Raw genomic sequence first — 11,289 nt, 5'->3', positions numbered from 1 at the left:
TTGTAATCTTCCTGTCTCAACATCCCAGAGTGCTAGGATTACAGGTAATGTACTTTTTAAGGAGAATCCTGGCTGGCAAAAATAATTTCATCCTTCTGATTATTAGGAAGCCAGATTGGCTTAATCATATGGGAGAAGTTTTTTATGTGCCAATGAGACATAAAGACATTAGAAACTGATATGACAATATATTAATTTGTGTATTATTATTTTAAGCAATGAAATACAGAAAGTAGAAATCACCTTATTTACTAAGTTCACTGATATTCAGAAACTGAAGAAAAGAAAAAGAAGAAAAATTTTAAAAGTGTAATATTTGTTTTGGTCTCACGGAGGAAATATGGTTCTTTAGTTACATTCAAAATCTTTGTGTTGTCTGTCAAACCTCCACAAACTCTGATGTAAGCACAATTAGTCAAACATAAAAGGAAACTATGATTTAGATACAACAAATAATTTGTCCAAGAGCACTCATGAGGGGTGAATCTTTGATGCCAGGGCTTCTTCTTCAAATCCATCATGTGTTTTCTCATGAACAGCATGCAAACCCAAACTGTATCTTGTAAAACTTCCAGGCAATATTTGAAGAGGTTTGCATGGACTTTGCTTTTTAGACTTTACTCAGTTTTTTAAAATAGGTTTCACTCAGTTGCTCAAATGCTAAAACAACGTTGTCATCTTCATTCTCACATAATTCACGCAAGGAAACACTGTAAATAGAAAATATTATATATTATATGCATATATATTAACTTCTTAGTGACATTAATATAAGAAGAGTTTTCCCTAGGTATGAGGAAGAAACTAAATCTCATCAGATGATGAAATACTATCAGCAAAATATGAGGAATGGTGGTAAGAAACATTTATCCCCCCCAAGAAAAAGCTGCACAAAAAAAGAAATGAGGAAAGCCAATTGCCACACACTTTGTCACAACAGTATTTGAAATTCCATCAAATTCCATGTTTCTTGACTCCACCTCCCTTTCAATAGTGTAGCAAGAATAAAATTCCTTTTCCTCCTCTGTCCATCTCTTAATAAGTCATTTTGTGGTTTCTCCGGTGAGGTCTCCAGGACACACTGAAAAACAGTTACCCCTGTGAAGTAATAAATCATTCATTCTTTTACCTACCCTAGATGCATGAGTAATTTAAAAATCTTGGATGATATAATGAAAATAATCACCTTCTTGGGATGCCCTCATCCTAATCCTCATAGATTGATGGATTTGTTTATGAATGTTATAATTCATGAATTTGTTATACAAGTCAAAGAGGAATGACATCAAGGTTGCAGATGAAAATATAGGTTGTTAATATGATCCTGGATTATCTAGATAGTTGTAATGCAATCACAAAGGTGTGTGTAAGTGGAAGAGGGAGACAGGAGAGAGTTAATGTCACAGCAGTACAATATGAGATACTGCTAACAACTGCTAGATTTAAAAAGAGAAAGGAAATTCAAAGAATGCCAGAAATCTCAAAAAGTTGCCGAAGTCAACAAAACAGACTCTGCCCTAGAGCCTCCAGAAAGCAATGATGCACTGGTTACAGCCTAATTTTACTTAGTGAGACATTTTTCAGATTTTCCACCAGTGACCTGTAAGAAAATAAATTTGTATGTGCTATACCATTAATTTTGTTGTAATTTATTGCAGCAGCATTAAGAAACTGATAGGTAAAAGGAAAAAGAGGAAAAAAAATACGCAAATTACCTTTGCACCTGGGCTGATCAAGGACTGAAAACAATCAGGATCTGACATCTCATAAGCCTGTCATTGTTTGTACCTGCCTGCTTTCCACCGGAATTGCAGTTTGTTTGTTCATTTGTTTTGTGTGTTTTTTCAGGGTGATGTGATTTAGATTTAAATGTTCCCCAAAAGTATCATGCATTGAGAGGTGGGGCTTTATGGTAGGTGACCAGATCATGCAGGTGCTATGAGGTAGACTCTGGTCGGAGGGGTGGATCACAGGGGATGTGACCCGGAAGGGTGGATCCATGTTCCCTGCTCCTCTCTCTACTTCCTGACTCTCACAAGGTGAGCAGCTTTCCCTCATCCTGCCATTTGCCCTTCCACGGTGCTGTTTCTCCCTTGAGCCTGGCACCCATGAACTGAAACTCTAAAACCCTAAAAGCATAGGCCAAACTAAACCTCTCCTCCTTTAATTTGTGGTCTTGGTATTATGTTTCAGTGACAGGAAACTTGATTAATATATCTAGTATTGTACTGACCCACCACCAAGAATGATTAGATTTGGATCTCCAATAATGAATTTTTCCTCAGTTGCTGTTCTGTGGTTATGACTACTTGACATTTCTGCCTGAACGATGCCTCACAGGTATCCCATGACATACATAAATTCTAACTCACTAGTTTTGGTTCTTATCACCAAATATCATCATCACTCTATAGCTCTTATGTATCACTGACTAAAATAGAAACCTAAATAAACTTCAATGACTACATCAAATTTACTACCAATTTGTAAAATTCACCTTATAGTTCTTTAACTACTCTTCTGCATCATTAATTTTGTTTCCTTAATTCAGATCTTTCTCTTTCTCACCTGCATTACTGTTACAGCCTTTGACAGTCTTACACATCTCTGCCACATCCAGAAACCCTAGACCCATGCCACACTTATGCTTTTGCACTATATATACAATTCTCAAAATATCAACCCCGAACTTCATGAAGTGACAATGAAGGCCCTGTATAATACAGACCCAAATTCTCTTATTGTTTACAGGAATTCAGCATCTTCTTCCATCCTTATAACAACTCCCATATTCTATGTCACCACAAAGAGCTCAAAACCTATCCCTCATGAGTCCATTTTTTATTTCTGTGCTTTTTTGATAGTACTATTTTGTCTGCCCCATGCTCACAGACTTAGTCAAAAGCTTTACTTCATGTGAGAGCCTTTCTCTGAGTCCAAGTAGAGCTAGTCATTCCTTTTCTACCATCACACTCTTTACTATGCTTGCAATGTTCAAAGGATTCCTAGTTCTGTTTCCTTCACTAGACTGAAGTTTTTTAAGAGAGACCAATTTAATATGCTTTATACTCAGATGCTGAAAAGTGTGCCAAACAAGTACTACTTCAATGCTTGTCACATGAACGCATTAATCTTTCTAAGCCATGCTTTAGATAAAACTTGAAAGTTCTTACAATTTCTTGGGCTTCTCTGGACTTTATAACCTGAGTCACTCTGAGCCACTCAAAAAATACCATATCTAGAACTTTTTGCAATGGGCAAAGCTGTAATTTCTGCTCTAGCATGACAAAACATCCACTGTCTATATAAAATGTTCAAGCAGACCGTATTCATCTCAGATCGAAGAACTAAAAACCATGGCCTGATTAGCAAAAACACAACAGCAGAGGCATTTGTGACAAATTATATATGTACAAGTAAATGACCAAAGAAGGGAACCTCTGTAGATTAGTAAAGAACATGCAGATTAGAAGCCTTAAGAAGGTGATAATTTAACAAGGCAACTTTACATGCCCAAAGGATGGGAATGTCTGAATGAAGTTTGATATCATTTTGGTCTACACCGGGCTCTGATAAAGATAAGAACAGGTAGCCTATGAAAGACCAGGTTGAGATGAAGCCTGAAAAAATATATTACCCATTAAAAGCAAAAGATTCAAGAAGATGAAAGAGAATGTACTGAAGACATGATAGATCTCCGCATCTCATACCATGGATGTGACATTCTGTGTTCTAGATGAGAATATCGGGATGTGGGTTCAACGAAGCTTTGGAATATTTCTGCCTATTGGTGCATGGTGCCTGGGTATGAGATTCCAGTCTCCATGGAACTTAATCTCAAAGGAGCTTCACAATGAAACCCACTGCTGGGAGCATGCAGCAGTGCGTTACAGGGAAGTCTTGCAAACCCTCTTAGCACTAAGAGGCTCAAAGGCACCTTCATGTATCTTACTTACAAGAAAGATCTCAATACTCTTGATTCATAACTATATTATTTTAAAATATGAAGTCAATGTTTAAAAATATAACATACCTGATAGATTTAATAGTGAGTGCAAAATCTTTCAACAAATCATAAGCTGCCCCCATATGTATCCTAAACAACAAACAAAAAATTTAAAAGTTAATGGCACAAAACATTATTTACTAATGGAATAGTTACACTATTCACCATAATGTGTCTTATTTTAAAACCCAAAATGTTTCACATGTCTGAGGCATGTCAGAGTTTCAAACACATTTTAATTATGAGTATTCTAAATGCCATGTAAATATATATTAAATTCCTGTGTTAATGTGGCCCTTTAAACATTTATGTGCTTGACATCTGGGCCAATTTCTGGTAGACCAAAGAGGGTTTACTTGAGTTTAACTCCTGAAAAATAGGTTTTCTGTCAAAGAACTAAAGCAATTGTCATATAGTCATTCCTCGATGTACATATTACATTCTTCGCATAATTCCTACCAGAGAACACACAGCATTTTCATTCGTTATTAATGAATAAACCAATTAGCAAAAAACAAACTGTATCTGTAAGTATCTGAAAATATTTAAACCTGTAGGTTATATCTCTATGTGAAGTAATCTGCTCTAATTACCAATGTTTTGTTGGTAAGTTCCAAACAAAAATCATACAGAATTTGTCCTTGGCCTTGGCCATTAGCAAGAAAAAAGAAAGTATGATATATTTAGCACAATTATCATATATGTAAAACTGTAAAGAGAATTTTCCCATAAAGTTCATTAAATTCATGAGAATGAGAGAGAGAGAGAGAGAGAGAGAGAGAGAGAGGAGGGAGTAGAAGCGGGGAGGGAGAGAACGTACCTATTGTCCTGCATTAATCCTACCAAGGAACCATGTTTGTAGAAGTCCAGGGCATAAGCATTAAGTGGCATTCTTCTTCCCTGACTATCAAATCTTTTTGACCACAGTACAGGAGCTTGAGTATGGTTAATGCCAAGTGTGCGTAGAATGAACTAAAGAAATACAATTGTTAGTTAATGTTATTTCTGTATAGAAAAGTTTATGTTTCTTACACTGTACTTTTATTTTTTGTTCATTGAGTTTATCGGTACATTCAGTTATACAATATGAGGCCACTGGTCATGGGGAATTGTGCTTTCACATGACGTATCTGACATTTGTACTTTCACATGCCAGATCTTGGTTCTTCCCCATTCCCCTGCCCTCCCTTCAACCCTTCCACCCCTCCCTATTTACAGACTTTGTTTCTGTTTTTTTCCTTTTCTCATATTTTGCAAGGAAGTAAAACTAAACAATGACAACAAGAAAAAAAGAGAAAACAATTGGCCAATATTTCTAATGAACATAGATTAACAAATCACTGTTAAGATGTTTACAAACAGAACACAACAGAGCAAGAAAAGATCATGCATCATGATCAAGCCACCTTTCATACCAGGAATGCAATAAATGAAATAAATAAATGCAACACACAACATGTATAGAGAAAAGGATAAAAATCACAGGATCATCTCAATAGATGTGGAAAAAAATCCTTTGACAAACTCCAACATCTGTTCATGATAAAATTCTTGATAAAAATAGTTTAGAAGGACCTCATCTGAAACTTAAAAAAGACATATAACAAACCCACTACCGACATCGTACTAAGTGGGAAGAAACCCAAAGCATTTCTTGTAAAATCAAATAAGACAAGGGCATCCTCTCTTACTACTCATCTTCAGTATCATATTTGAAATGTTAACCAGACCAGCCAGGCAAGAGAAGAAAAAAGGAATGTGTATAGGAATAGAAAAAGCTGAACTGTCTTAATTGATGAGACCAAAAAAGTCACAGAAGATTAGAAAATTATCTAAGTGGCAGCATGCAAAATCAGCATTTGGTTTATCTTATTTGAGTAACCTAAAAATATAAATAAACTAAAGAGTAAAATAAAGAACATAGTAGGAAACAATGAGGTATCCTTTTAGAAATGGGAAAAGGGATCAGGCAAAGAAGGGGAAAAAGAGAAATTACATTGCTGAATAGTTAATATGTCTTCTCTTCAATGCAGTTAGTTACAGATCTCTTATGTCATGTTACTTATTTGCCCTCATCCACGTAAACTACAAGAAAAAAATATTCTAAAAATTTTCTAAATATATTCTCTTCAAGCTAATATGCATTTCTTTATAATTTGTACGCCAGAATTCAAAATTCATCAAAGCTATTCTGGTACAAAATGTTTCCCAGACAGAGGGAAAGCTGTAGAGAACTAGGTACAAACCCCATTTTTCACTTACATCACTTGAAACACCTGGTTGAAGCAAAGCACTATCAAAGTGCCCAGAGAGACAAGCAAATGGTGAAATTGCTACTCTTCCTCCTTTGCAGCTCATCAAGTGAGACACAAGTTGGGAATCTTCACATTCTTTACCTGTGAATTCTGACCGTAATAAATTGGGGTAGATTAGTTTTAAAATTCAGCCAAATTGTCAAACCTCACTTACTTGGTCTGCTGATGAACCTTTTAGAGTTTTCAACAATAATAAACACCCTGCTGTGGTACACACACTATGGTTTCACCACCACGCATCTCAACCACACTATGAGTGTAGCCATTCAAGGGGCCTCAGCACAGTGTGGACTGAGTTACCGAGTAGGCTGTATCACGGAATGGGAGTGGCCCAGTTTGGGACAGGTATATTCAATGAATGCTAGCTATTAACTTTAGTATCACTACTTCACTACTGCAAATATATGTGCTACATTTGATTGCTCTTATCAATAGGAATAGTTAAATTGCATATACATTTTTTAACCAAGAATAATTGTTGATTGCCACTTTGCCCCTGATCTCTGAGTCTGGCTTGAAATCTTTCTGGATATGGTGTCCTAAGTAGTGACTATTAGTAAGTTTGGAAAAGGCACATGATAAGACAGGTATTTTCCACTGGTGTGCTTTTAAAGCTCCACTCATACAGCCACACTGGTTTCTAGTAGCAGAGCCAGGGTTTGGATCCAGGAATCTATCCAGACTCTATTCTGATGGACCTTAAGCACAATTCCTCACAAGCAAAACAATGCCAGAATTAGACTTCAGTTTTTCCCAGTCTCACAGATGTTTTCACTCCATTATCTAGTGTTGAGTCAAAGAAAGGCTTTGATCAAGATGGTTTATAAATGATATATTAAGTTTCACTTCCCACGTTAACTCCCCAAAATCAGAAGTTTTTCTTTGAAAAGTTTTTCTTTGAAACCCTTTATGCAAAACTGAACTGACCCTTGTTGGACTCTAGGTAAGTACTGGGACCTGAACTCAAGGCCTCATGCATGGTAGGAAAGCTCTCTCTCACTGAACTTCATTACCAGGCCCGAGATAGTTTAGTCTTAGGAAAGATTATTTATTGTTAAATTGTTCCACAGTGGAACTGAAATACACTTACTGATTTCGGATAATGGGAGTTGATATTCCTGTTTCATATCAGCCAATTTGGACACAATTAGTAAAAAAGAGGCAAAGTCCTTTGTGACTTGCATGTTGTACTCATCTAAAGCTGCACTAAAATCCTCAGGGAGGTCATCGAGGAATACCTAAAGGAAAAACATTTTTCAGAGAAATTTACAGAGTTTGTTAAAATTGAATCTTTGGAAGAAGAAAGGCAAATAATTAGTATAATTTTATGGTTATCTGTTTATTCAATAAGCCCACTGTTTCTTCATAGTTGTAGCTGAAATGAAATTCATTTTTGTTTCTATTTGCACTTATAAAGTCAAATAATCTACTCTTTAACCTTAAAGGTTCACTTTGAAACTACTTAACCAAAATCTTTTTTTAAAAAATAGAAGCATACCCTCAAATGACATTAGACTGGTGAATTTCCACAAAATCAAGCGAGATATTTAGAGAGCAAGCAACAAGTCAAGGCACACTTGCACGCCTGGTGTAAAGCTCACTTGGTTGTAAGGGTTTTAAGTAACCCTAACCAGATGTTCTTTCAGCAAAGTGAGTTTTTGTATTTGACCAAGAGTGTAAAGGACTGCTCAGCTCCACTGAAGTAGAATGAACTATTATTGTTTTAGGGTTTTAATAAGCCTCAGTCTGTACCTACAACATTTCTGCCCTTAGTCCCAGCTTCCTTGATTCTGAGTATCAAGATGCTGTGTCTCAATTTTCTCAGATCCAAAATACTCCTGAGCAGTCTCCTCTTTTCTGGCGAATTTCATAATCTACATTTTCGTCTTCAATTCCAAAACAATTCTAAATATTTCTTAAGTAAAATACAAGTCTATGCATAAAGGTGGACCCAGATTCTTCCTTCTGGCAAGATTTTTGTTTAATAAGTGCCAAAATCCTTTGGATATTCTTTTCTCTCTTTTAAAGCCTTTTCATATAGCACCCCAAATTTTCATTCAGACCTATTACTCAGAAAATTTTTGGTGATGAAAACTCAAGTGTTTACAGTTTCTTAAGTATCTTATTTATAATTTCAGGACAGTATACTCACTAAGAAATGGATTAAGTATTTTTAGCCTCACTAGAGAGTATCAATGCATATGTTAAATCCAATATTCAAAGTATGTCCTAAACTGGCAAATTCTCTCAGACAAAAACTAAGTTTGAGAATCCTATCATACCTTGGAAAACTTCTCGGCACTATAAAATTTTAGCACAAACAATTATTTTTGTAGGTTTCTACTCAAAGCTATCTTTTATCATATTTATTTTATGATGACCTTCTTATTAAAATAGAAATGCTAGCTTTTCTTTTATGTTAGATGTTAATTTGAATAGAACAAATTACATATTTCAAGAATGCACATGTAGTGAGAAAGTATGAAGATAAGTCTTAGATGATGTTCTAAAGTTGTGATTTCTGGTCGAGAGGACATTTGTAATTCTACACTGTGGGGTTAAATGGTGTAGATGAACTCTTCTTATTTTGTTCTATGACAAGTTTTCACAAGATTATCTAATATAAACCAGCTTATTCCACTTTCTTAATATCTAGTGAGCTGAATCGGTAATGTTCTTTGATGTTGATTAAATGATGGGGGATCATTACCAAAGAAAATGCAAATAAAATTAGAAAAGAGTTTTCATGAGTTGCACCCCGTGATTCAGATATAATATTGTAGGCAGGCTACAACTGGTCCCCTAAAAAGGCACAAGATGATGAAGACTTCCTTGTGGATGAGATTTGGGGGAAGTGATGGATCCTCATAATGCTAACCTAATGCTAAGTTAGTTGATCTATTAGGATCATAATTTGATGGCATTATTTGGAGGTGTTCCGAATGGGGGGTAGGGCCTGGTTGAAGGGAGTGGAACACGGGGCCATCACCTTGTCACTTTGGGGACTCTTTTGGCCCCCAGCACTGCCTTCTCAGCACCCTCCCTCGCCTTCCCAGCTGTCACTAGGTGAGCAGCTTTCTTCCGCCATGCAATTCTACCATGAAGTTTCTAACTCACCACGGATCTCAGAGCCATGGATCCAGCTGGCCATGAATTGAAATCTCTGAAGTGAAATGCAAAAATAAATCCTTTCTTCTCTAAACTGCATTTTGAAGCATGTTGTCACAGTGATACAACCCTAACACAGATGATTTCCTGGACAACTATTTTACTATTATCTGGTGAAGGTATTATCATGTACGACATGTAGTTTTACCCCCAGGTAAAAATGAACTTAAGGGAAATGTAGTTTTGATAATGGAAATAAATGTTTTGCTTAAATGTACAATTAGCTACATCTTTCAGTAGTCTCTTAGTGCTTTAATTAGATATAACCAAATGAAAACATGGATAAGACTTTGATCCTAATTTTCCTCAAGGCATTTAACCTTTTCATAGGTTTACAGAAGAATTATAGATTGAATTACCCACTGATTATAAAAAGAACAAATTATTTAACAAAAATAATTACGCTATGTTCATCAAAATCATATATTTTACCTTTGATTGATAAAACTTCATATTATCATCATAAAATTTTGCTGGAATATACATTCTTCCAAAGAGATTTGCCAGTACTAGCACCAGCTTTTCCATAACATCTTGAGAAAAACACTTTGATCCTATACAAAAAAAAATGTCTTATTGAAAATGTGTTAAAAGTGTCTGTTCATTTGTTCATGTTTAAATTGAAATTTTCATTCCATTTCATTTCATCAAAACTAAGCATTGAGACAAAAATAGCAAGTACATTTTCTAACACATTTCAACTCTAATCGTTTGTATTGTTGTTTCTAATCTATGTCAGATCCTAGTCTCCCAACTACAAATTCCCTTTATCTCCTTACCAACATTTCCCTCACTTTATCTAAGCCTGCAATAGATTTCCTATGGAATTTAGGAGCATGTCTCCTCACACTGTCAAAAATCTCTAATGAGCCGGAGATTTAGCTCAGCGGTTCGGTGGCCTGCCTTGCAAGTGCAAGGACCCGAGTCCAATCCCTGGTACCGTTAAAAAAAAAATCTCTAATGACACCTAAATATATGATAAACAATATTTTCTATAGCTTAGGATTTAAGACTTTCTGAAATTCAGCCTACAAATAATCTCCCAATCTTATCTCCCTACCTTCCCTTCACACCACTCATACTGTGCTTGCCAATTTGAGTTGTTCTGTTCTACATAACACAGAAGCAGTAAACTGCAGGGTTTAAAAACTTGTGAAATGAATGTCGAGCTGTTAAAATATCCTGGGCTGTAGAGGTAGACTCATATTTGAATCTTGGTTCTGAATTTTTAAAAGTGTTAAGACCACGACAAATTATTTAATTTCTCTGTGCCTCAGTTTCCTCATTTATAAAATGATATTCAATATGTCATCTGTCCCTTAAAGTTATCAATTTTTCCTCATCCTTACAACCATATAACCACCAAATTCATATTAATAAACAAAACTTTCTTTCCTGTTTCCTGAAGTTACTTGTCCTAGGTACAGATCTTTCACAGGAATAAAATTTCCTAAGTAACTTTTTGTCACAGAACAATGCATTTTTAGAGTATAACAACTACATCTATTGTGCAGTGAAGTGTTCTCATCAATTAATAAAAGATAAGGTAATGTTGGCAAAGGTACTGAATTCACCAGGTATTAAGCAACATAGCAATTTCAAGCACAAGTACTACACAAGGCAAAATGTATTTTATGGACAATGTGTAAGGACTTTATTGCTTCAATACAAAAAATCAGCTTTCTATAAAAGTTGTGTGAAATGGAATTTACTTAACAATTTACATAATATGAGGAAATTACAATATGCTGAGGAAGAACGCAACTCTAGTTCATGCAGTTAATAAAATGCCAGCTATTT

At 35.5% G+C, this 11,289-nt stretch overlaps 1 protein-coding gene across 1 annotated transcript in view; it reads right to left on the bottom strand.

Annotated features, from left to right (window-relative positions):
- Positions 1-256: 256 nt before the first annotated feature.
- Positions 257-11,289, bottom strand: part of LOC104866035 (DExD/H-box helicase 60) — an 82,936-nt gene continuing 71,903 nt past the window's right edge. The window contains exons 33-38 of the mRNA XM_033765452.1: positions 9,922-10,043; positions 7,412-7,559; positions 6,269-6,411; positions 4,827-4,978; positions 4,034-4,096; positions 257-710 (exon numbers count right to left, since the gene is read on the bottom strand). Coding sequence (XP_033621343.1) covers positions 611-710; positions 4,034-4,096; positions 4,827-4,978; positions 6,269-6,411; positions 7,412-7,559; positions 9,922-10,043 — 728 coding nt within the window. The 3' untranslated portion in view covers positions 257-610. The remainder of the gene's footprint in view (positions 711-4,033; positions 4,097-4,826; positions 4,979-6,268; positions 6,412-7,411; positions 7,560-9,921; positions 10,044-11,289) is intronic.

The sequence above is a fragment of the Fukomys damarensis genome, unplaced genomic scaffold (assembly GCF_012274545.1).
Source record: "Fukomys damarensis isolate Sample0158 unplaced genomic scaffold, DMR_v1.0_HiC HiC_scaffold_18, whole genome shotgun sequence".
Taxonomy (NCBI): Eukaryota; Metazoa; Chordata; class Mammalia; order Rodentia; family Bathyergidae; genus Fukomys; species Fukomys damarensis.
This window is presented reverse-complemented; position numbering and strand designations above follow the sequence as displayed.